We start from the raw sequence: 27248 nt of genomic DNA, 5'->3' as shown, positions 1-27248 counted from the left end.
TTCTAATCAGTTGTATTTACTACAAACACTGATTATGTTTTCACCCTTTGTACTCTCAAACATAAGCCCTTATTTTATAATAATCTGGCTGTTATCATCACTGACGCATCTATATTTGCTGACTTAATGTTTGAGTTTGACCTTGACAAACACTTAGAGATCACCAAAACAGTTTGCGCTGTGGTTTGTCCCTGTCATCAGCTGTTATCTAGCACTTATTAGAGGGTTTTATTGCTTTGTGCTGATTGAGCTGAGTAAGTGTGAGGATTGAATATATGGAGATAGATGGTAGAAATAAGACTTATTATCCATACGTTGGTTAGGGCAGGACTCTTACACAGACTGTGATATTTACGCAAAGAGTCATTGATTGTGATGAAACTCATTGCAATCATAATAGACAGTGTGTGAGGTTATAGAATAGATCTGTGGCTGTGTTCATCATATTTAATGCATCACCAGAGACCTCTAGTGGCTCAATATGAGCTCTGCTTTCCTACTTGTAATAAATGTAATAGCAATACTGAACATTTTATATCATATTGATAGTTGTAAAAAAGTTACGTTTTCAAGATTGAAAAGAGTATCTATTTACTCACCCTCATGCTTTGATTTGTATTTTTCTGTAGAAGCCAAATTGAGTTTTCAGTCATATACGTAACTGATGTCATTCCAGCATCAGTTTTCAAGTCATACTAATCTTACTGTTGTCCTTCATCATTCAACTTTCCCTTCTTTTTTCCATTTCTAATCATTGTAACTCCATTCATCGGTCTGTGCTCTTCTCTCCTCGTCCTCCAGCACCGGAGAGCTGAGGTAGGTCCCTCTGTCAGCGTGTCCCAGCATGCTCTGCTCTCTCACACGCATGTTCAGTCCTCCTGACCTCCCCGAGGCTCTTCTGTTGTCACATGAGGAATGTAGAATGATGCTCACAGCTTGAAAAATGACTCATTAGTTGCCATTCGTTTTAGTCTTTAGGCTTTGCTGTGTTCCACTTTTAGTAAAACAAAAACAGTTGATCCTTAAATCCTGTCATCATTCATTCACCTGGCATGTTGTTCCAAACCCATATGCAGTTATTTTTCCATACATTTTTGTATATTTTGTGTGACCATGAGTGTCACAACAAAAACATTATAACCTTATTATAAACTATTATTTTCCATTACATGTTTAAACTTCTGTGTCAGATTTGACACAATGCAGTTTGCCGTAGATTTTTGATTTCATGATTTCAGCAGATAATCTTTGAAGGAATTTAGCTCTTTTCAACTTCTGGAGTATCATCGAGATTCTTTGGTTTCAAACATTTTTTTTTTCTATGTTCATTTGAATTTTAATTTGAGTTTTTGTCATTTATCAACCCATCTACCCCCCCCCCCCCCCCCAAAAAAAAAAAACAAAGTTTTAGTACATCTATTTCAAGAAACAAAAAAATATGTTTTTTTATGGCTTTAGTTTTAGTTTTAATTTATATATATATGAATACACACTTTTATTTTGTTCTTTTGTCCTTCCTGACACGTGACAGATTTGATTGCAATTATAGTAAAAAAAATAAATAATAATAACTAAAACAAAACAAACAAAAAAATGAATAATCTTTTACTTTAAATAAAATAAAGGTAATGAAAATGAATTAAAAAAAACATTTTATTCCAGCTATATTTCTCAACATTTCTAATTTTAACACAAATGTACTAAAATAGCTAAATAAACTTATAAATAAAAAATAATAAAAACTTCATAGACATTAAAAAACTAAAATAGCAAACAACAAAATTAATAAAACTTGAACTAAAATGACTGAAAATAAAAAATGCAGTCTAAATTAAAATTTTAACAAAACCTGCAATATATATCAATGATACTAAAATAACACTAGCAACGTGAGGGTGAATAAATGATCACAGAACTGTTACTTTTAGGATTTTCTTCTGCCTGCAGCCATGCGTCTCTCTGTCCTGTACTCACTGAGCAAAACACAAATCAATCACTTTGAATTCAGGGTCCCCCTCTTAACAAGAGACATGCATACTTCTGTTTAGAGTCCCTGCTCCAGCTGCACAGTTTTGGAGTCTTAACTGTTTCAGATACCCTAAAATTATAATATGATCATATTTTCATTTTAACCACAAAGTTGCATGTTAGCCAGAATATCTATGCTTCTGTTTTTATCCTGTACAAGAACAGGGGATATGGTTTTAAACTGCTAAGCTCTAAAAAAGACAAAAAACTACCATAAAAAATCAATTGGAATATATGTGACTGCAAACAGGACTTGGATAGTGACATGTCCGTTGTATTTTTGGAGACTGGCCTCGCCATTCACTTTACTTGAATGGAAGAAAACAACTAGCTCAGCCTTTCTGTATATATGATTATATGATTCTTAGGATTAGCGTTGTAAGTTAAGTAAGTCAGCATTGTGGTTGAGGAATGAAATCTTTAGATTTGGGTTTGTGCTCACATATTCTAGGTTGTTGTTTTCTTTCTGCAGAGCTGATGAATTGATCTTTGTTTTTTTTCTCTCAGACCCAGCGTCACGTGAATGACCTGTATGAAGATCTCCGAGATGGACATAACCTGATCTCCCTTCTGGAGGTCCTCTCCGGAGAGACGCTGGTGAGTGTACCCGAGCTTCTTCCTCCACCTCCGACCTCGCCCAAACCCAAAGTCCTGATCCAGACCTCCAGGTCAAACACCCCACCGTCTTCATATTCAAAATACGTTTTGATGAATCACACCCAAAACACTGGGTTCAGATATTCCAGAAAAATTCTTGACATCTTGCCATCAAACTGCTTGATCTGTTGGCTGTAGCTCAGACATTAACGTCACTCTTTGGCTTTTTTTTTATCGCTGTGGCGCCTCCTTGACTCTTTCTGTGCCTTTCATTCCACCTTCATTTGACCCTGACCCACCGTCTCTTTCCTGACCTTTGCCCTTTGACTTCTGTCTGCTCTCTTTGCACTTCTCTTGTCAAGCCGAGGGAGCGGGACGTTGTGCGGAGCGTGCGGTTGGTGAGTGATGCAGATGCTTCATTGGCATGGGTCACTCACTGTGGCTGTCCTGCGCATGATGTCACGTCCGCCAGAAGTCTTGTTTTCATTTGTTTGCCGCTCTTATTAGACTTACTTTGATGCTATGTCTCAAGATTATAACATGCTAGGTATCGCAGCTGATTTAAGTAATAAGGGTAATTATTCAGCAGGTTGGTAGATAAATGTTGAGAGAATTCTAAATTTAGGGACTTTTATTTTGAAAAAAGAAACTAGCATTACATTAGCCGTTTCATTTACTCATATTCAACAGTCAGCGGCTAAATAATGACATTTTTATAAATAAACCTATGTTATGTAAAACAGCATTACTTTCTTAATAAAGCATGTTTTTGCTTTTTTACTTTTATTTTGAGATTTGACAGTTCTGAATAACATTGCAGTAGCCCTGTTTCATTTACTCTTACTCGGTTCTGCTTGCACATGACTGATGCTGTTTCTCTTTATGACACCATCTATCTGAACCTCGTCATGGTTTGGGTGTGTGACCGATACAGCGAATGAATGAAATCTAAGTGACTGCCAAATAAATCCACATTCATTTTGAAGCAATATATGTAGAATTGAATATAAGTGTAGAGAAACATGTTTGTGCAAGACATGCTTTTTTTAAGTTAAAGTTGTTCAGGTCATAAAAACATGTTGGAGTGTGTTTGGCGAATCAGATGTTTTGAGTTATTTCCTATAATGCAATATATATATATATATATATTTGCATTCAGCAGTATTTAGCATTCATCCACAATATTATATCATGTTAAAGCCACAAGACCATCAATTCTGTCAAATAGTCTTGAAGACCCCATGAAATGACTCAATGTGCATTTTATATATTTTTTTAATTGCATTGTCTGTGTTGACGTATTTCTTACTGAAACAGGAAGTTGGGGCGTGGCATATCACAGCAGGTATTATTTATTGGGGATGAGCTCATTCTTGTGTGGAGTTTATTTGATTTGTTTATGCTCAAGATCGCATCATGAATCAGAAAATAAAAACAGTATTTTAAATGCAGATTTAGTTTTTCCGTCACCCAGCATACAGATGTGCTCAATGCTAACTGACATGGACTAAAACCCCCTAAAACACAACGTTTTAATTTCATTGGGTCTTTGATGTCTTTTCTTAGCGTGCTCATAAAGGTCATCTTGTTTTTCATTCTTCCTTCAATTAGACCAGCTTCTCTGGGCACTCAAGGACACGTCTCAGTCTCATCCTTCCTGTCAACAATGTCATGTGTCTTATTGACTCTCGGTCTGTCTCCACAGCCTCGTGAGAGAGGACGCATGCGATTCCACAAACTGCAGAATGTGCAGATAGCACTGGATTTCCTCAGACACCGGCAGGTATGAGAACATCTCAACTTGCAAACTCAGTTAAAAGGATAGTTTGTCCAAATTTTCTTTATTCAACATCGTTTGTTTTCCATCATCCGTGGATTACCAAAGGAGACATTTAGCAGATTGTCCTAGCTGCTCCCTTACATAAAATATTAGTTAATTGAGACCATATTCTGTTCACAGCAAAACTGACCATCAAAGAATTGTAAAAATCCATTTGCATCATCAGTCCTAGTAACTGGTCACTTTCATGGTGTGGAAAAGAGCAACAAGAGTATTTTGCTTTGAATGCATCCTTGAGTGTTTTACAGAAGTACTGTAAGTCATTTAAATTCATCATAAACTCAAATGTGAAATTTTCTTCTCTGTAAATCACAGGTGAAGCTGGTGAACATCAGGAACGATGACATTGCCGACGGGAACCCAAAGCTGACATTGGGTCTCATATGGACCATCATCCTCCACTTCCAGGTCTCCTGTTCTGTCAGTGTTGAGTTCCCATACCATTTACCTCCTCCTCCTCCTCCCCCGGGCTTCAAATCAGTCTGATTAATCACTGATTCAATTGATTCTTTGGGTCATATTGATTTTATGATTTCCAATCAAACCTCAACGGGGTCAATAGTTTTTTTGCTTCAAACCAGTATCTGCCTCATGCAAATAAAATGTTGTTTTTGTTGTTCTTGTTTTAAATCCTACTTTAATCAGGAATATCCATGACGATCCGACCACAGCAGTCTTAGTATGTGAAAACAAAGCAGTTTGTTTGATTCTCTTGACGAATCTGTGCAGTGTCTCAGGCGCCATGAGGAATTGAGAGTCTTTGAGCTAATCTAATTTCATAATCTAATATCCAGGATGGGTTGTAGATCTAAATAACGTGAATCTGTTGTTCAAGGTGTTCAATTACAATCACACCCTGATTTATTCCACCTCAAACAATATAAAAACTCAGTCACAATACAGCTGCCAGGAGACTGACACAAATTCAGCCGATTGTGCTTCTTGAGTATGTTCTTCACGCGTTTGAGGGAATTTAATTTCCTTGGATTGACAAAATAGGTTGTCAGGACTTCTGGTACAGCAGAAGTAGAGAGGTTTGTGAAGAGGTTTGGTGTATGGACTCCTGCCCACTTCCTCAAGAAATAAAAGAGTTTTCTCTTTATGGAGGTAGCCTGACCAAGAAGAGAATCTCACGCAAAGGGATTTACTGAAGATGGTGCCAACATTTTGCTTAAAGATCATTGTGCTTGGCATTGAACAATATCTAATGATTTCTTATTAACATAGAGGGTATTTAAAAATAAGGATAGAAAAGCAGCATATTTAAAATATGTTAATTTCCTTAAAGTTAGGTTTAAATATCACATTTGGTCACCATAATTTGTTCAAATTGAAGCCTTAAAACAGTGTTTCTACAACTGTACAACATCTGTCATTGTGAAAGCGTTATCAAAATAGCACAGTTTTCAATAAGAAGCTACTTTTCTGAACGTAGTATTGTAGCAAGAAAAAGTGCACTGTTTTCAATGGCATGTTGTATTGCACATGCACAATTACAAACATGAAAAGCTAAATTCAAACACACTCTTCTAGTCTGAGTTTGTTGTCTGACATTTATTTTAGTCAACTGAATTATTCAGACGCTTGTTTTGTAAATGGTTCATTGAAACCAAATTGTTAGATTCTCTCAGTGTTGCCAGAAATATAGTTTTTGTCTTTTTTTTTTTTTTTGAAAAAAACATATAGTATCTAGTCTAATGCTTGTTTTATTAACTAGATTTAGACTAAAAATGCACAATGTTTTCCTGTACAAATGCACAAAGTTTTTCTGTTTGAGCTCTTTGTGGCAGATACTGTTGTTTAAATGATTCAAATTGAGCTTATGGCTTGGCAAGTTATATGTATAGCTTACCCAAACACTCGCCGTAAACCAATGCCCAAGCTGATTGGGTTTTCCTTTAATGAACTGCATTGTTATTGCAACACTTATTCATGGATAAAGTATAATAACTGGCCTCAGAGGGGTCCTAGGAGGTCAATGGTATTCATTGGGGCTGAATTGTTATTGTAGTGCATGACTATAATTTTTGTGTAAAATCAACCAGTTTAATTAATTATTGATTTGCATATGATAAACATATGGCTGCTGCTGCCACTTGTTATTAAATCCATGCAACTCATTTTTCTGGGCTGGTAGATTTCAGATATCCAGGTGAACGGTCAGTCAGATGATATGTCAGCGAAGGAGAAGCTGCTTCTCTGGTCTCAGCGGATGGTGGAGGGTTACTCTGGTGTCCGCTGCGATAACTTCACCACTAGCTGGAGGGACGGAAAGCTCTTCAACGCTGTTATACACAAACACGAGTAAGTGCCTGTGTACCACATCTCAAGATTGGTGTTTGGCTAAAGTAGTAGATGTCGCTGGTGCATTGTTACAGAATTATAATTTTTTTGGGGTGTTTCTTGATATTTCCTTCAAATATTTATCATTAGTCTCAGAGGTTCTCAAAATTACAGCCTTCTTTTAGCAATGTTGGAATAAAGAAAAGTGCTACCTGATGCAAATTTGAACTCCACTCTCGATCAGACTTGGAGTAAAGTCTTCTGATCTGAATTCAGCACATATTTTTGTGGAGATAAATGCTCTGAGCGCAGACGAGTCAAATCAGTGCTTATACTCACAGTCTTCTAGAGTTTAATCAGCCTTTGAAGTTCAAACATTTCAAAGGACTTGTAATGCACATTATAATGCATCATATGACCTCTGGAATAATTGTAAGCACCGTTATAATACATTATCTATTCATCGTTACCCCTTTAGAAAGTATAATGCATTAAAGAACAAGAAAAACAGACCTTCAAATATTATAATGCATTTTAACTTTGTTTGCAGTTATTTTTGAAAAGATATAATGCCAAAAGAGATATAATGCAGAGGTTCTGAGCTGCTCTTGTATATACAGTATAATGGTGATGATGGGCTCCTGAGCTCAAGAAACAGTTATGAGATATACTACTGTAGATGTGCCTTGACACTGCATTTTCAAGTGTATGCAAATGTAAAAGAGATTTGAGAATTACAGCAGAGGACAACTACATAAAAAAAAGTTTGTCCAGACAAACTTTATGTTGGCTTGAGAAAGCCTCATTAGAAAGTATATAAATTAAAATCAGGATGTTTTAAGTAAGAAGCAATAAAGGTCAATTAGTAGCAGTTTTAAAAGCTAAAATATAGGAATGTAATTTTGAAGAAGTTGTAGGGACTACTTTATATGAGCATCAATTAAATGAATGATTTTTTGTAAATGGTAGACAACTGTTCACACATGCCACACAGATCCAGGCTAAATGAAAGCAGATTTCTATAATGAGGGTGTGTTCTGTATGCAGACGCGAGGACAAAAGAGAGCAGGAAGAGATTGAATAAGAAAACAGTCTTAGATGAAATGTACAATGAAGGCTGAAAGATAAATACCGTGAGGTGTGGTGCCTGTCGGAGTGGAGACTCCCCGCAGGGCAGCTTTTCTCAAATGTTAACATGTACCTGCAAAACATAGGAACGCCCAACTGACCCTGACATGAAGAGAGAGGATTTGATGCTTTTGTCAGCCAGGAACACCCATAGGATCTGCCTCCTTTCAGAAATGAGGAAGAGGCTTTTACAGGCACCACACTGCAAGTACAGTTTGATTTCTTTTTTGGAGCTCTCTGAAAACAAATGGATTTCAGAAACTGAAGAGTGACTAATACCATGAAGAGGAGTTATTAATATTTGGAAATTTAATATAGTTATATAATTGGAATTGCATTGCATGCAAGTACATTTTGGGCCAAGATGTTGCTCAACATGAAGAGGCGTCTGTCCTTTAAGAAGCGTCGCACCGGCTCCAGCAGCACCATGGCTTCTGCGAGTGATGTGGAGGACCGTGTGGTCATGCTGTGTGAGGATATTCCCTCCGAGGACTCCGGCCAGGGCTCCCAGAGTCCAGGCGCTCGCTCCAGCGGAGACTCTCAGACGGGATACGGGCCGGACTGGAGCTCAGTGAGCCATTTACCAGAGAGAGACCTGAGGCAGATCCATGGAGGCTTCAGGACGGATGATCTGAGCATGGTGGAAGACGTTCAGTACCACGCTGGAGAATGTGATGTCATGTCTTCCAGCATACATTTCTCAGAGATGCCTGGGTGCTTGCTTACTTTCTAACACTTTTTTGTATGTTGCAGAAGCTAAAGGTTGTGATGTTTGAGTCATTTTGATGTTTTAATCATTGTAAGTGTGTAGAAGTGTGTAGAGTTTGTTCGCTCTCTGTTGTTTGGAGCCGCTCCCAGCTCTTGGTATTCATGGCATGTGAGTTATGGCTCCATCCCTCCAGAGACAGATGTTTTTTGGGATTTATGGAGCAGGTGGTCACCTTACCTGCGTCTCTGAACTCATTATGTCCCTCTACTATTAAGCAACTAGTATACTCTGCAATATTCAAATCCACTCAATCCAATGATTTAAAATGTTTTCATTCTGATTTCATTATACATATTTTTTGGTAACATTATACAGTATGGTTTCATTTGTGTACATGAACTAACAAGAAAAATACTTCTTTTATTAATCTTTGTTCATTTCAACATTTAAAAATGCATTATTAAAATAAAAAGTTGTATATGTTTCTTTTTGTAATGTACCTGAGCCATCATGAGCTAATAATGCAGCAAAGTTAACAAAAATGAATGAATACTGCGACAAATGTATCGCTTATTTTTAGTTAATGTCAGTTAATGCATTAACTAATCTTACCTAATAAGACCTTATTGTAAAATGTACCATTTTTTATGCATTAGATTGCATTTGCAATTTATTTTTTGCTGAGTGTTGAGGTGATTTAAACTTTTGCTTCGTTTCTTTTACACTTACTTTTATTACTCTTGATTTCACCAGGCCCAGGCTTATCGACATGGGGAAGGTATACCGCCAGTCCAACCTGGAGAACCTGGAACAGGCTTTTTCAGTGGCAGAGAGAGAACTTGGGGTCACACGACTGCTTGACCCAGAGGGTAATGTTAAAGCGCTATAAGCTGACTTTGAAGACAGTTATTAGAAATCAACATCCAGTGTTGAAGCTAAATCCTGATTAAATGTATTAGTTCATAGTTATTAAACTGCAATTCTTTCCATTGCAGATGTGGATGTGCCTCATCCTGATGAGAAGTCCATCATCACCTATGTGTCCTCCCTTTACGACGCTATGCCCCGTGTCCCAGATGTCCAGGACGGCGCCAAAGTCAATGTGAGTTTTTCACTCATTTCAAAATGATGTAATTCCCACTTAACAACCCAGTTCCAGACTCAGGCAGTCAGCAAATAGTGCAGTTAATATGCCGTTGAACCAAATCTAATAAAACTAATGAAGCAGTTTTATGAATGAGGTTTCTTATGGCTTCCTACTCTTGCTCATTCCCACTCTCCTGCTGAATAGCATCAGTGTCCAGTCTCCCAGACAATGACAAGATGATCGTCATTTACTCAGCAACTCATTCCAGACCTCATGATTGTATTTCATTAGTGCAACACAAAAGAGAAGTTTAGCGGAACGATTGGTTAGAGGTGCGATTACATTTATTGCTGCTCACAGAAATTTAATGGGGAAAATCCAGTCATTTCAACAGAAATCCACACAATCTGGACTTCTGTGAGGATGAAAAGTTCGCCACACAGGTTGTGCTCATGCTTGGTTATGCACATTCAGTGCCTTCACCAACAGAAAGATGCTTGGTTTGTAAGTGACTTTTGTGCATTGTGTGCTTCATACTTCTCTATTAACAGTAGACATTGAATTTTCTTTGCATGCAAAAATTTGCTGACATGACCACACTTTAAGACTGTTGAACTCCTAAAATGATCTATGATTATATTCCAAGATGTGTAAAAGAAAACACTCCAAAAAAGGGATTTTTGCAGTCATGAAGAACTATTTTTGGTTCAGTGAACAGTTCCTAAAAGAGCCATTTTTGTTCTTAGTGTAAAGAATTTTTTAATAATTTAAAGAACCTCTTTCCACTATAAAGAATCTTTTGTGAAATGAAAAGTTTCCTTGTTTCGAACCATCAGTGTCAATAAAGGACCTTTATTTTTAACAGTGTAAAAAAAGCTTTGTGTTTAGAAAAGGCACAGAATTAAATTATTAACATTTGTTCTTTACAAATTCATTTGCTTGCATTCAAATATGGTGAACCGAGACCCTTTTTGACCCTCATCGGGTTTTCAAAATGATAAGAGGCTCCTCTTTCACCTCTTTGCATGAAGGTTTAGGAAGATAAACTTGACGAGGTATTAGATGTTGTGTGATCTGGATCTCTGCCATGCACCCTTATATAACAGCATCCAGCTGCTGTCAGATGCAGCTTATTTCATTCCTCCTTCACACCATCAGCATCTGTTATCAGAAGAGAATTAGATGATCTGTGAGCGGTGTCACAAACTATCAATAAACCTGTATCAGCTATTTCTGTACTTTGATTAATCCCTCCCTTCACATGCTGTTAGCAGACAAGGCTCTGATTGAGGACACCTAATTGAGTGAATGTGGTAAGTGACTTAGTGGCAAAAGAGCTTTCCTGTTCCTCTCTGAATAGTTTTTGTGTGTTTTGTTCCCGGCTGCAGGAGCTGGAGCTGCACTGGCAGGAGTATTATGAGCTGGTCACCGTTCTTCTCCAGTGGATCAGACATCATGTACTCATCTTTGAGGAGAGGAAGTTTCCCAGCAGCTATGAGGAGATCGAGGTGAGTCTGATGCGTGGTCTGGGTTGCTACTAGTTACTCTGTTTGTATTCAGTTATTGAATGTGATGCATTCTTCATTATCTGTTGTGCTGTGCTGTCTGTGATTTGCACATTGGTTTTGTGTTGAATAATCTGGGTCACTGTCACTGTCACTTAAAGGACCAGCTAAATTGGTCACCAGCATATGCTGTGATTTGGACACTACATATAATGGTGGAGTTTTAACTAGTTTAACCAGAAAAAATCCAAACTGCTCAACCAGCTTCGCTAGTTAAGTTTTTCATGTTAGCAGCATGGTTATGCAGATTTAACACATAGACCAGCACCAAATTAACACTAACTATTATAGCCAGCATAGAATTTTGAAATGGTCTAAGCTAGAATTTTATTTTATTTTACATTTTATGGTTCAGGCGAATATTTGCATTGCAATACTAAGTTAAGTTTATTATTTCATTATTATTTATTTTACATGGTATTTCAAAGTTTATTTTATTTTATTTTATTTTATTTTATTTTATTTTATTTTATTTTATTTTATTTTATTTTATTTTATTTTATTTTATTTTATTTTATTTTATTTTATTTTATTTTATTTTATTTTATTTTATTTTATTTTATTTTATTTTATTTTATTTTAGGGAAGTCGTGGCCTAATGGTTAGAGAGTCGGACTCCCAATCGAAAGGTTGTGAGTTCGAGTCCCGGGCCGGCAGGAATTGTGGGTAGGGGGAGTGCATGTACAGTTCTCTCTCCACCTTCAATACCACGACTTAGGTGCCCTTGAGCAAGGCATCGAACCCCCAACTGCTCCCCGGGCGCCGCAGCATAAATGGCTGCCCACTGCTCCGGGTGTGTGTTCACAGTGTGTGTGTGTGTTCACTGCTCTGTGTGTGTGTGCATTTCGGATGGGTTAAATGCAGAGCACAAATTCTGAGTATGGGTCACCATACTTGGCTGAATGTCACTTTCACTTTTTTTTATTTTGATTTTATTTTTTTTTATATTGCAGCAGTGCATTACTGTTTTTGCCTGTAAAGTAGATTGTCTAGTTTATTAGTTGTATTTAATGAACATGAATATGTTCAAGTAACTCTACATCACCCTAAATAATATCCTTATTGTTATATATATATATATATATATATATATATATATATATACATACAGTATATATTAAAGTTTTGCCACTTGAAACTGCTTGAATATATTTTTTTAAATAAAATATAAATATAAATAAAACAGTGATTAGCTTGTAGCTTGGCAAACAATGTAGAAGTTGATCCCAACACTGCCAGTAACATCTGATGGCATGTTACTGGAAGAAACCCTTGTTTGCAGAGCGTGAGTCATATGTCATATGACACTGCATCATGAAGAGCACTGTTCTGGCTTTGAGCTGCTTTGTCTGAGTTTCTATGGCTGTGTCTCATCAATGTGGAGTGGTTATGTGATGCGTTTCATCTTGATCTGAGAGCTGCTACTTATATTACCAGCTTTGGGGAGCTTATCCTCAGTCATTCCACTTTATGCTAGAGGAATAACAAAGAGCAGGAGCTTTTGACAAATGCTTACTGAACCATTCAGATCTACCTACTCAGGGTTATCGAGGGTCACACTGTTTCTTGGATACTTTATATTCCAGCATCAGTTTATTACCACGCTGTTTTCATTTATTTTCATTTTGGTTTTCATTTTGACGTCCTGCTTACATTTTAATTTTAGCAAAAGTTTTAGTCATTTTGTTCATTTTTATTTATAATAAAAAAAAAAATTCGGGGGGGGGGGGGGGGTGGCTTTACATGAACCAACCTTAGTTAGCCTTAATTAATTTATTGCACTAGCATTAACTAGCAATGAACAATACATTTGTTAGAGTATTTAATGACCAATTCTCCCTATTAACTAACTATTAATAATGACTTTTTTATTGCCCCATGTCAGATTTCTGTGTTTATTTTAGGGCTGTGCATGAAATCGAATGCGATTTTCATGCGCATCTCGTCAGTAAAGGCGCTCCTGTCATTAGAAGTATATCTCCAGCACGTGCGTTCAGATCAGGGTTGCCAGGTTTTCAAAACAAATCCTGTCCAGTTGCTTCTCAAAACTAGTCCAAAAGTAGCCCAATCGCGTTTCCAGGGGGTTCCAAGTCTTGTTTTTCATGTCCGCGGGTTGAAGTGACCCCAATACAGTTTTGGACTAGTTAAGAGAAGCAACTTGGCAGGATTTGTTTTGAAAACCTGGCAACCCTGACCTGAACAGACGTGCTGGAGATATACTACTAATCACAGGAGCGCCTTTACTGAGGAGATGCTCATGAAAATCGCATTCGATTTTTTGCACAGCCCTAGTTTATTTATTAATATTCTTTTTCTTGCTCATATTGTAGATTCTGTGGTGTCAGTTTCTGAAATTTAAAGAAACAGAGCTTCCCGCCAAAGAGTCAGACAAGAGCCACTCCAAACACCTCTACCAGTCCTTTGAGGTTGGTACACAGGATCCGAATATGTTCTGCTACAGTCATGGAGATTTACACATGTAGCATGAGATGTGAAATTTTTTTTAGTTTAGCAGTTGGTAAAGTGAAAGAGTTTTAAATCTGTATAATGATTAGTTTCTTCTGTCTTAATGTGTTTTACCATCATTTACCCACAGAGTGCGGTTCATTCTGGTCAGATCAAGTTTCCTCCCGGTTACCATCCCCTTGACCTTGAGAAGGAATGGGGACGTCTACATGTGGCTATTCTGGAGAGGGAGAGACTGCTCCGAATAGAGTTTGAGAGGTGAGGAGCACATCACCCCGCAGTCTTTATTTTGTGGTCATCGAGAATATGTAGTGTGTGTGTAAAGAAACAACAGCCTGACTAGAATAGAACTGTCTGCCAGTCATTAAACTTACAATAAAGACCATTCTAGACAAATGAAAGCTGCGTGGGAATGATATGATGCTACCCATCTCTACCAGATCTCAGTGTGGTCTTCAGCACTTAAAATGTATGAATTTTATTGCATTCAATAGAAAATAGAAAATATCAAAAAGTGACATCCACAGACAGAGCTTTTAATTTTACTCTTCTTCATCTTTTAATCAGCTGGAGTTTTGGTGTGTTTTTTTTAGTTCATCACATTAACTGTGAGCAAGTGATGACACTTTATATTTGCATTTTCATCACTAGATTTATTGTTTAAGAATTTAAAACTGTTGCAACGAAAAACTAAGTTTACATATTAATACCTGTTCAGTGTCCAGCAGTACTCTAATGAGCAACAGTGCGAACTACAGTTTCACATGTGAAGCATCTAGCCAATCATAACAGAGATCATTTACATATACAAGTAAAAAGGATAAATAAATTATAGCTGTTTTGAAGAAAGAAACCTTGAAAGAAAACTTTTTGTGGTGATGAAGAATGAAAATTCAACAATTTTGGTTTGGCTCTGTGACATTATTACACCTTTAATGACAACTCCAAACTTTGAAAAGCTCTTTAACATTCCTAGTTCTATAGAGAATAACGGATCTGTATTCATCATATAGTGACTTCCAAATAAATGTGTTTCCATCCAGTTTCAGTGAAGCAGTGTACTGTAGCAAGTTTGCTGTCAGTGTGACCGAATGAGAATGTTGCATTTATATTCTGCATATACTGGTAAAAAAAAAAAAAGTATAGCCTTAATGCACTGTAAGTCGCTTTGGATAAAAGTGTCTGCTAAATGTAAATTAAATGAAATAGTTATCGATATCCATCATCTTGAAGTAGAGGGAGTTTCATCCAAAACAGGACACGTCCCCTGTCACAAGACAATGCTGGACACGAGTAATATGCAGCACACAGTTTCTTTATGGACTGGAATGGCTGACCAAGTACCACAACAACTTCATCCAGGCTCGGGTTTGATCTGTCCGAGTCCCATGACAGGATTAAAACAAGAAAAACATGTTTTTGTATGCATTTTTGGGAGATTCTTGCATGCTGTTGGAGTGTAAAAATGGCCTTTTTGACAGATCCGTATCGTTTGGAGCATTTGCTTCATTGTGAAAAACAGTGAGTTTCTTGATACATGCTTTTTCGTGGCTTTTTTGTTGATTACTTTTAACCAACTAATTTCCAGGTGATTTTAGGGTAACACTTTATTTTAAGGTGTCCCTGTAACACATGTACTTTCTATTATAGTAACAATTAATTATGATTATGCATAATTACATGCATGTAACCCTAATTCAAACCCTGACCATATGGTAAGCACATGTAGTTAATTAATATCACTCCGTGCTTAAATCTGTAATTACAATGTAACTAGGACACCTTAAAATTAAGTGTAACCGATTTTAGTTATTTGAAGTAATTTCACAACATTTTTTTCTAATTTCTTTCAAAATGAAAATAGTTTATGCTTAAAAAATAGTTTAACGTATGTGTTTGTTTTATTGTTTTGAAAATCCTGTCCCTTCATTTAAAAAAAAAAAGTAATTTAATTGTCTGCAAACTCTGATCATTTCCAGGTTAGAGCGTCTCCAGCAGATCATCAGAAAAGTGCAGGTGGAATCAGGCTTGTGTGAAGAACAGCTCAAGCATACTGAGTCTCTGCTGCAGATGGTGAGATTATACTTACTCAAAACACACTCACACAGCTACTACTCGCTCTAACTGTGTAACTGCTGTATAGACTTTGCATTGTAGTGACTTTGACTTTTGCTGCAGGATATCCGTCTCCTAAATGCCAGGAAACCAGCGCAGCACACGGTTGAGGTGGAGAGGGATCTGGACAAAGCCGACGGCATGATCCGGCTCCTCTTTAATGACGTTCAGCTGCTCAAAGACGGGCGTCACCTGCAGGCTGAGCAGATGTATCGCAGGTGAGTCCATTTAGTGGGAAACCTTCTTCCAGTAGCCTTCAGTATTTTAAAAAGGGATAATCCTTTCCCTGTGGAACTACAAGGAATTCTATCGAATGAAACAATTTTGTCATTCTATAACGAATAATGTAAGCAAACCGAATGACAGCAGTTTTCTTTTCTCAGGGTCTACCACTTACACGAGCGCTTGGTGAACCTGCGCAGCGACTACAACCTGAGGCTCAAGTCCAGCGTCAGCACTACCTCTCACGTCTCCATCACATCCCAGGAGACTGTGCAGCGCTCCCGGCCCGAGCTGGATGAGGTCACCCTGCGTTACGCGCAGGACCTGTTATCCTGGGTGGAGGAGAACCAGCGGCGGATCGATACGGCCGAGTGGGGCATCGATCTTCCCTCTGTGGAGTCTCAGCTGGGCAGCCACAGAGGACTTCACCAAACCATCGAGGACTTCAGGGCTAAGATCGAGCGCGCACGAACAGATGAGGTACTTTTATTTGTTTAGTTATTTTATTTTTATTTATTTTTTATTTCTAGTTTATTTATAAACTACTTTTACTAAAAACGTGTTTGCATATTAAATATGCCACGTATGTCAGAGTCCATAAACTCTGAAGCATATTTTATTTTTTTAGTGAACTACTCTAGGACTCTTTACTTTTCAGTTGAAGTGAAACCAGATTTATATTTTGAATCAAAGATCAAACACTTTATGTATAATGCATTATAGAATAGGGAACACTAATTCACTATTAACTATGACTTTTCCCTCAGTAAATCCTAATTTTTTGCTTATTAATAGTAAGTAAGGTAGTTATAATGTTTTGGTATTGGGTAGGATTAGAGATGTACGAAAAGGTCACGTAGAAAAAGGCATCAATTTGTGCGTATTTAGTACTAATAAATGGTTAATATTTTTGTAATATGCATGCTAATAAGCAACTAGTTAAGAGACCAAGTGATAAAGTGTCACCAAAAGTAGTTATACATTAATTATGCCTAGTAATACACCTTATAATGCATTGCACCATCAATTTTAACCTCAGTTAATACATTATAACTCTTAGCAATTCATTGTTACACTATGCCTTTTATTTTATTTTTTTATGAATGCCTTTTTAATTTGGTTGTAATTCTTAACAAACAATATATAATGTATTACAACAAACATTATGAATAATTATAATGCATTATAGCCTTTATGTATAATGCATTATAAAGGGTTATTAATAAAGGCTGAAAATTGAAATTGTTATATTTTGTCATTGATTAAACCTGTTATTTAAAAATAACAATGTTTTTATATGCCTTTTTTATTTTTGTTTTATAACGTTAAAAGCTGTTTGTTTATTTCTTTACTTTTTCTATTTTTCACTTGTTTCTCATCATGAATATGCCAAAATAATCTTTAAATAAACAATTAATCATACATGTTGTTACATTAGCCAGAATTACACTCCTTTCTCTCAAACATATTTTTAATTTCCCCACTAAGCATTTCTTTAAAATAAATTGATGTGAATTAATAACTCAAATTAATTAACAATTACTGTTAATTATATCCAACTTTACCCACAAACATCTCAACTGTCATCTCATCTCAACTTGATTGTTTATAATATCATGTAACTATATTATCACACAGATCTATATGTAAAGTTGGATATATAAATATATACACTTCTACCCACATTTGCACAGTGTACTCATGTAAAGCAGTTATACTGCTACATAGCTTATTTTAAAAGCTTGATTGTTTATATTGACCTGTAATGCCAACTATATTGTCGGCCAGATTTAATCTGCTAAATGCAACGATATAGGCCTATTTACATTCATAATGATAACTACATAGATAAATAGAATAATAACCACAATATCACCAATGGACGCTAATGTTATGCCATTTTTAAATGCTTAAATTAGGAAAATGGTTCTTTTTACCTTCTAAGATGGTCTCTTGTGACATCTCTACCTGCTCGTGTGTTTCAGAGCCAGCTCTCTCCTCTTAGTAAAGGCACATACAGAGACTATCTGGGCAAACTGGATCTGCAGTACAACAGACTGCTGGTGAGTGTCTTAACCGGTAGCTATTATAACTCACTAGGCCTTGCAGAGTGTCAGCACACATCTCTCTTCTTCTCAAGAACTCCTCCAAGTCCCGTCTGAGAAACCTTGACCTGCTGTATAACTTCGTCAACGCCGCCACCAAGGAACTGATGTGGCTCAATGACAAAGAGGAAGAGGAGATCAACTACGACTGGAGCGAGCGCAACACCAACATGGCTGCGAAGAAAGAGAACTACTCAGTAAGTGTGGAGCGTTTTATAATCCTGACTCTCTGTTTAGAGTAGGGGTCTCCCTGTAACTGGTTAGTAGATAGGCTGCTGCAAGACTTGTTTCTTTGACAGTTGGACCAGGTGTAAATGGAGAATGTTGTACAGTTTGGATTGTTCTTCATGGTTTAATTAAATCCTCAGGGACTCATGCGAGAACTGGAACTTAGAGAGAAGAAAATCAATGACATCCAGGCCACTGGAGACAGACTCGTCAAAGATGGACATCCGGGCAAGAAGACTGTCGAGGTACGGAGTCAACTATTAAAGTTTTGAAAGAAGTCACTCACCAAGACTGCATTTATTTGATAAATAATGCAGTAAAAATATAAAAATATAACATTTTATGTGAATCTCTGTTAAAGTGTAATTTATTTCTGTGATGCGCAGCTGTATTTTCAGCATCTTTCCTCCAGTCTTCAGTGTCACATGATCTTCAGAAATCATGAAAATATGATGATGGTTGCTGCTCGAGAAACATTTCTGTTAATTATAAACCATTGTGAACACTAGTGGATGTTGTAAGTGTTACGTGCGTGCTGTGTTGGGCTCTTCAGGCCTTCACCGCAGCTCTGCAGACGCAGTGGAGCTGGATCCTCCAGGTGTGCTGTTGCATTGAAACTCATCTCAGAGAAAACACTGCATACTTCCAGGTACAGCATCGTCAGATGCCTGTCCAATATAATGTAATAACCATGTTTCAGATCGTTGTTGGTCAATCGTGCAGTGTGTAAGCAGTATTCTTCTCTTTCTCCTCCTGTAGTTCTTCGCTGATGTGAGAGATGCTGAGGAGAGGATGAAGAAGATGCAGGAGACCATGAAGAAGAAGTACATGTGTGACCGCAGCACCACTTCCACTCGTCTGGAGGATCTACTGCAGGACGCTGTCGTGAGTTTGCCTTTCATTGTCAGTGCAAGCGTACAGTTATTAGTAGAGATTGCTTACTACAAACATCTCCTATAACACTGCAACACTGATGTCACAGTATTCTAGCATGATTTTTGGAAATAAACTGCAAATATGAGTATGTAACAAAAATGCATAATATATTTATATGTTTATTTGACATCACACCTGTAATATTATATTGTCTTAATCTCTGTTTTCAAACGTTAAACCATCAAACTTGTATTTTAATGGAAAACCGCAGGAGCCCTGAAAGCTCGTCTTTTGTTGATTAACTTATTTAATAATTTAACAACAACTATTAAGGTACGATCACTTGAGTCTTAGAAGGATAGAATCATATCTTGACTGTTTCTTGTATGCAGTGCTATATAAAACATTTCTTATAACGCTATATAAAGAAAAAAATGATTAACTAAGTGAGTTTGACCACAGGAGGAAAGAGAGCAGCTGAACGAGTTCAAGTCTGACATCGCTGGCCTGAACAAGAGAGCCAAGTCCATCGTCCAGCTGAAGCCACGGGACCCCACCAGCCCCTCCAGAGGAAAGCTGCCCATCCAAGCTGTGTGTGACTTCAAACAGATGGAGGTAGAGTCCGTCCCCGTCGCTCGCTGTCTTCTGTGCTTGTGCTGCATGCTTAAACCCCTGTTTCTGCTGACAGATCACCATGCACAAGGGCGACGAGTGTGCGCTCATCAATAACTCCCAGCCCTTCAGGTGGAAGGTCCTGAACCGCTCGGGGAACGAGGCTGTGGTGCCGTCCATCTGCTTCCTCGTGCCCCCCGTCAACAAGGAGGCTGTGGAGAGCGTGTCCAGGTGCGTTATACACACTACACTGTAAAAGCATTGATTTCTGGACACACACTGCTGTTGACTGCCTTCCACTGTCATCTATACATCTATAAATGTTGCCTTGGCATCTAGCTGTTAAATACCTCTGTTAGATACAATTATACATTACAGGTTTAAAATTGATATATATATATATATATATATATATATATATAGTTTTGGTTATTTTAACATTTTTACTAAAAACCAATATGAGAAATGCTGCCTTAGCAGCTAACTGAAATATAATACTATTATACAGTTTTTATAAGTATATTGAGTTATATTTTTATATTTCATTGATGTACTGTTATATACTTTTATAATATCTTAAATTAGACTTTGATTTTTATCATTTCTTTATCAGTCATTTTGTTCTGTGTTTTTGTTATTTTTATTAGTTATTTTTTTCAGTTTAAGGTGTTAAAAAACTTCAAATTAAAGTAAAAATTAGAAATGTTGCCTTGGCAACGAGTTGAAATTAAATACCACTATAAGATACTATTATAACTTGTCAATTGTTTTTTTTTTCTGGTTTCTGTTATTTATTTATTGTTTTATGTAGTTTTAGTATTTTTGTTTTATTTTTCATCTTTTTTTTTGTAATGTCTAATATTTTAATTAAGTTGTAGTTATTTTAGTACAAGTTAAACTAAATTAAAAAGAGACATGTTGTTTTGACAGCTAGCTGAAATAAAATACATTTAAGTTTTTTTTTTTTCCAAGTACTGAAATTATTTTATTATGATTTTAGTTTTAGTTATCGGCTGCGTATATAGAAAGCATCTTTACTAAGATGGCACTGAATGGAAATGCTCTCTATAGGCAGTAATTTCATTAATAACTTGACTAACAAGATCAGCTGTTCCATCATAGTTGAATGTTATTTTTGAATGACTAAATGTGCTGTCTAGGTTTGTGTCTGTAAAGACTCCCAGATTCTCTTTTGACGTGTTGTTGTGTGGTTGTTTCTGTCAGTCTGGAGGCCGGTCACCAGCAGACTCTGGCTCTGTGGCAGACGGTTCACGCTGACCTCAGGAGTCTGCTGTCCTGGCAGTACCTGATGAAAGACATCCATCTCATCCGCTCCTGGAACATCACCACGGTCCGTTCTACACTTCACTCGTGGCATAAATGCACATTTCTGTGGTTTAGTCATTAATTGATGATGTAGCCATTGAGCTGAGGAATCAGTGGTTATAGGAGTAAATGTACTGACTAGTAATTTCACTCTCTCTTATGCAAAAGCAAGGAAACAGTAAACACCACCCTGAAACTAATTCAGTAACTTGATTGTTATGTTGCATACCGACCGAGTTATATTTAGGAAACAGATGGTAAACAAGGACAATTGCTTTATTGAATAACAGCTCTTCTAAATGAATTAAAGAGTAGACATGATTCTGCTGTTTCAACCTCTGAGAATGGTTTTGCAACACATTTCAGACGAGAATAAAGTATTATTGACCATTCTGAATGTAAAAGCAGCTAAAGAGTCCTCTAATGTTTCAGTTCAAGACGATGAAGTCAGACGAGTACCAGCTGATGCTGAGGAACCTCCAGCTGCACTATCAGGACTTCCTCAAAGACTCCCAGGACTCCAAGCTGTTCGACTCCAGTGATAACCTGCAGGTGGAGAGGGACTATAAGGAGACCGTACAGCTTTATGACAGCCTGCTCCGTACCCTGGAGAAAGGTACAGACACCAAGCCCCGACAGAGCCCACTGATGCCATGAAAGGCTGAAACACGCAGGTTTTAATTGATGCTGTGTAACTGTTGAATTCACGTTTCAGGAGCAGCTGTCAGAGCGCAGGGTGAGTCTTGTGCCCCTGCTGGCCTGATGAGCAGGGTTTGGTTATCATGGACGAGCTGCTCTATAATGGAAAAACATGTTGTGTCAGCTTTTGTCTTCGTTCGTGTCCTGTGCTTTAACTAATGGCACATCTCTACAGAGTGTGCACGTACTGAAACGCTCAACATAGCAGCATAGTATAGAGGAAAAACACAGCCTGGTCAAACAATGCCTTTCTGAATCTGTGTAGTTCATATATGGCTGCCATCCACATGGATGAAATATGTGAGGAGTAAGGACCATGTTCAGCCAGGGTTATGAAACAAAATAAATTATATATATATATATACAATCATGGAAGTGCTTGTTTTTCTTTTATTTACATACAAAATAATAATAATAATAATAATGATAATAATAATGCAATGAAACATACTGTGCTGTTATATTTTACAGTCCTCAAAATGGGCCTCATTTTCTTTATGCACAGTATTTTTTTTGCCTTTTGATTTGGATGAAATGTGAGCCACTAACACGGAGGAATGTGTGTGACGTGAGTGTCATGGATGTTGGCTGCAGTGCACCGATAAAGGGAGAGATAAACTGTTGTCTGCCTTTAGTGTTGTTTGAAAGCCATAGTAAGAAATATGTCTCTTCACAGGTGAGCAGGATGAATCCATATGCAAGTCATACATCACCCAAGTCAAAAGCCTGCGGCTGCAGATTGAAGACTGTGAGTCTCGTACGGTGACCCGTATCCGGCAACCTGTGGATAAAGATCCGCTCCGAGACTGCATTCAGAAAACTGGTGACCAGAAAGTACGACACAAAACTCGTTCTTTTTAGTTTATCCAGTTAAAACTCTTTTTATTTTATCCAGTTAAAACTATTTTGCAACGGAAGTATGTGTATACATATTTAAATCATATTTTTGAAATGGGTGAATTTTAAGAACACACCCCCAAAATCATAAAAATATTTTTTGCTTTGTGACTTTATTTTTTAAACATGTTTTACTAAATGTTCTTATTATTGTAATGGATCCAAAAGAAAATTGTCAGCTTATTTTGTGTTTCTGATTGTGATTCTCATTAAATGCTTATTACTGTAATACAAAATAAATTAAATAAGAACAACAAATACTAATACAATATGAGATATAAATGAATCAGAGTAATGAGATTTTAACCCGTTATGGAATTAAAATTTGTGCTTAATTGTCTTGAAAATAATGTCAAAATGTGAAGAAAAAAAACTCCAATATATTATGAGTGTTATTTTAGTATATCTGATATGCAGTTATAATATTATATAATATATATTGTTATTAATATTTTGAATAAGTTATTTTTCAATTTTCTGCTTTCATGTTAAGTTTAGTTAAAATTATAGTGATTTTGTCTTAAGTCTCTGGGGTATATTTGTAGCAATAGACAAAAATACATAGTTTGGGTCCAAATTATCAGTTTTCTTTTATGCCAAAAATCATTAGGATATTAAGTAAAGATCATGTTCCATGAAGATATCTTGTAAATCTCCTACCGTAAATATATTATTCATTTGATCAGCTTTAAAGGTGATTTTCTCAAGGGTTTTTTTTTTTCTTTGCACCCAGATTCCAGAATTTCAAATACTGGTAATTGTATTTAGGAAAATATTGTCCCCCTAACAAACCATACATCAATGAAAAGATGATTTATTCAGCTTACAATTTCTAAAAATTGAGACTTAAGACTGGTTTTGTTGTCCAGGGTCACACACACCCCCAATACACCCACACACACACACACACACACACACACACACACATATATATATATATATATGTGTGTGTGTGTGTGTATATACACCCAGATAGATAGATAGATAGATAGATAGATAGATAGATTTTTTCATTTTATTTCATTTTATTTCAGTTAACGTTTATTTTATTTAAAGAAATAAAAATCTATTTTAATAATTTTTAAATTTCAGCTTTTTTAAATAACTGTACCCTGAATATAATTCCTTATTTTCTTCTTTTGATTATGATGTGAACTATGATTGGACCATAGTCTTTTTTATATTTAACCAAATGAATCATTGTGTTTTTGTTTCTGGCTCAAACAGAAAGTGCAAATAGAGTTGGAAGGAATTAAGAAGAACCTGGACCGAGTGTCTCAGAAAGCTGAGGAGGTGCTGTCCTCACCGCAGCAGTCCAGCACTCCAGTCCTGCGCTCAGAGCTGGACATCACCCTGCAGAAGATGGACCAAACCTACAACCTGTCCTCAGTCTACCTGGAGAAGTAAGAAGCAGTATTTGTCTTTGCATGGCACATCCACTGCTGCTTGTCATTCATGTTTTGGCTCATATTCATTTGCGTGCATTATTATGTACTAATAATCTTCAATTAAGCATAAGATCAGATCAAGGCAATTCTTTTTTCTGTAGACTTAAGACAATAGAAATCGTGATCCGGAATACACAAGGAGCAGAGGATGTGGTGAAGAAATATGAGAATGGTCTGCGTGAGGTTCACACGGTTCCTACAAACGTCAAGGAGGTGGAGAACTACTGCTCTGAGCTCAAGGTAATATTTAATGTTCACTTACTGATTGAACTGTACCATTTATTTAACATGTAAAACAATATAGGTCAGTGCTTCTCAACCACAATAATATTCAAATGACCGACATTCCTAGGTTCTGTAAATTTCTGTTTTAGGGTTCCTGAAGTTTTAAAGGTGTCATATGATGTTGCTAATAAAAAGAACATTATTTGGTGTAATGAAATGTGTTTGTATGGTTTACGGTTAAAAAAACACATTATTTTTCCTCTATGCCCAGCCTTTCTGAAACACGTAGATTTTTACAAAGCTCATCAATCATTTTATGATACAAATCATTGCAAAGAAACTTTACAGAAAATTTAGTTTCTACAATATTTAGTAGTAGCTTATCAGTGGTGACTGTCAGTTTATGTGCATATGACAGGAATTTTCTGAAAAATTAATACAAGACGTAGTCAAACAGACGATGAACACTATTAACAGCAATTTTTATATGATGCGATCACACTTGTAGCAATATTTGGTAGTTCTGTATGTTGTTTCAGGGTTAGCATCATCTGAGGTCCTATGAGGGGTGAGCCTCATCTCTTCTCAGGTGTTCTGGATTCAGACTGGAGCTTGTGTAAATCCTATGTAAATCCTAAATGCGCATTTGATCAGATACAACTGCAGTCACAAATTATGAGATGCATTATTTGAATGCTTGGCGAAAGAGATGCGTTTTTAATCTAGATTTAAACAGAGAGAGTGTGTCTGAACCCCGAACATTATCAGGAAGGCTATTCCAGAGTTTGGGAGCCAAATGTGAAAAAGCTCTACCTCCTTTAGTGGACTTTGCTATCCTAGGAACTACCAAAAGTCCAGAGTTTTGTGACCTTAGGGTGCGTGATGGATTGTAGCGTGGTAGAAGGCTAGTTAGGTATGCAGGAGCTAAACCATTTAGGGCCTTATAGGTAAGTAATAATAATTTGTAACTGATTCGGAACTTAATAGGTAGCCAGTGCAGAGACTGTAAAATTGGGGTAATATGATCATATTTTCTTGACCTGGTAAGGACTCTAGCCACTGCATTTTGGACTACCTGTAGCTTGTTTATTGAGGAAGCAGGACAACCACCTAGAAGTGCATTACAATAGTCCAGTCTAGAGGTCATGAATGCATGAACTAGCTTTTCTGCATCAGAAACAGGTAACATGTTTCATAGCTTGTCAATGTTTCTAAGATGGAAGAATGCTGTTTTTATAACATGGGAAATATGGTTTTCAAAAGACAAGTTGCTATCTAATATAAGACCCAGATTTTTGACTGTAGAGGAAGTAACGGTACATCCGTCTAGTTGCAAACTGTAATCGAGATTGTGTGTACTGTTTTTTGGTCCAATAAGTAATATCTCTGTCTTATCCGAATTTAATAGGAGAAAAATTACATTTCTTTTACATTTTTAAAACACTGTTAGCATAGATAATTTAGAAGTTTCATCTGGTCTCGTTGAGAGATATAGCTGACTATAGATGAGTATCATCAGCATAACAGTGGAAACTAATCCCGTATTTTCTAATAATATTACCAAGGGGCAACATGTATACTGAAAATAGCAGAAAACCTAGGACGGATCCTTGTGGCACTCCATATTTTACTGGTGTTAAATGAGACTCCCCATTTTAAATTAAATTAAATTCATGCATTTAGCAGACGCTTTTATCCAAAGCGACTTACAGTGCATTCAGGCTATACATTTTTATCTATCATGTGTTCCCGGGGAATCGAACCCCCAACCTTGCGCTTGATAGCACAATGCTCTACAAATTGAGCTACAGGAACACTGAAAAATAAACAAAATTTAAATAAACAAAATGGTAGACATCGGACAGGTAGGACCTAAACCATCTTAGAGCCTGCCCTTGAATACCTGTATAGTTTTGTAATCGATCTATGAGTATGTCATGATCTATGGTGTCGAACACAGCACTAAGGTCAAGTAAAACTAGCAATGAGATGCAGCCTTGATCTGATGCAAGAAGCAAGTCATTTGTAATTTTAACAAATGCGGTTTCTGTGCTATGGTGGGGCCTGAAACCTGACTGAAGTTCTTCATATAGATCTTTTTTTTTGCAGGAAGGAGCCCAATTGAGCAGACATAACTTTGTCAAAAATTTTGGACATAAACAAAATATTTGAAATGGGTCTGTAATTTGCCAGTTCACTAGGATTTAGTTGTGGTTTCTTAATAAGAGGCTTAATAACCGCCAGCTTGAATGGTTTTGGGACATGACCTAAAGATAACAACGAGTTAATAATATTAAGGAGCAGTTCTTCTGCTACAGGTAACAACTCTTTCAGTAATTTAGTGGGTACAGGATCTAATAAACATGTTGCTGGTTTAGATGCAGTGATAAGTTTATTTAGCTCTTCCTGTCCTATAGTTGTAAAGCACTGCAGTTTATCTTTGGGTGCGATGCATGAAACTGAAGTATTATACACTGTAGAATCTACATTTGTTATTGTATTTCTGATGTTATCTATTTTATCAGTGAAGAAATTCATAAAGTTATATCATGGAAAAGTCATAAAAATTAAACCGTTTCTTTCAGACGCGGCCGATTCGAGAACCGAGGAGCTGATGATACTGCGCATGTGTTGTGTGATTCAGTGTGAAGCAGAATGACACACAGAGCATCTGAACCGAACTGTTTTTTTTGTGATTGATTCTGAACTGATTCTGTGCTAATATTATGAGCGCGGGTAAACCAAAGGCTTGAATGAAGGGCAATCATTGCCATTGGCTTCATCACGTCGAG

At 36.8% G+C, this 27248-nt stretch overlaps 1 protein-coding gene across 5 annotated transcripts in view; it reads left to right on the top strand.

Annotated features, from left to right (window-relative positions):
• LOC132102703 (plectin-like) overlaps positions 1 to 27248 on the top strand; it is a 128064-nt gene that overhangs the window by 84199 nt on the left and 16617 nt on the right. For 4 of the 5 annotated variants that reach the window (XM_059507313.1, XM_059507315.1, XM_059507312.1 and 1 more), the window contains 24 exons: positions 2536 to 2625; positions 4331 to 4408; positions 4781 to 4873; positions 6603 to 6769; positions 9339 to 9454; positions 9581 to 9687; positions 11061 to 11180; positions 13568 to 13663; positions 13834 to 13961; positions 15683 to 15776; positions 15882 to 16036; positions 16202 to 16520; positions 18026 to 18103; positions 18181 to 18342; positions 18514 to 18618; positions 18927 to 19022; positions 19133 to 19258; positions 19712 to 19864; positions 19938 to 20092; positions 21086 to 21212; positions 21620 to 21803; positions 22563 to 22720; positions 24011 to 24186; positions 24333 to 24471. In XM_059507313.1, coding sequence (XP_059363296.1) covers positions 2536 to 2625; positions 4331 to 4408; positions 4781 to 4873; positions 6603 to 6769; positions 9339 to 9454; positions 9581 to 9687; positions 11061 to 11180; positions 13568 to 13663; positions 13834 to 13961; positions 15683 to 15776; positions 15882 to 16036; positions 16202 to 16520; positions 18026 to 18103; positions 18181 to 18342; positions 18514 to 18618; positions 18927 to 19022; positions 19133 to 19258; positions 19712 to 19864; positions 19938 to 20092; positions 21086 to 21212; positions 21620 to 21803; positions 22563 to 22720; positions 24011 to 24186; positions 24333 to 24471 — 3222 coding nt within the window. Of the gene's footprint in view, positions 1 to 2535; positions 2626 to 4330; positions 4409 to 4780; positions 4874 to 6602; positions 6770 to 9338; positions 9455 to 9580; positions 9688 to 11060; positions 11181 to 13567; positions 13664 to 13833; positions 13962 to 15682; positions 15777 to 15881; positions 16037 to 16201; positions 16521 to 18025; positions 18104 to 18180; positions 18343 to 18513; positions 18619 to 18926; positions 19023 to 19132; positions 19259 to 19711; positions 19865 to 19937; positions 20093 to 21085; positions 21213 to 21619; positions 21804 to 21902; positions 21924 to 22562; positions 22721 to 24010; positions 24187 to 24332; positions 24472 to 27248 lie in introns of all 5 variants that reach the window. The other variant, XM_059507311.1, reaches the window with a different exon arrangement.

This window comes from Carassius carassius, chromosome 24 (genome assembly GCF_963082965.1).
Source record: "Carassius carassius chromosome 24, fCarCar2.1, whole genome shotgun sequence".
Taxonomy (NCBI): domain Eukaryota; kingdom Metazoa; phylum Chordata; class Actinopteri; order Cypriniformes; family Cyprinidae; genus Carassius; species Carassius carassius.
This window is presented reverse-complemented; position numbering and strand designations above follow the sequence as displayed.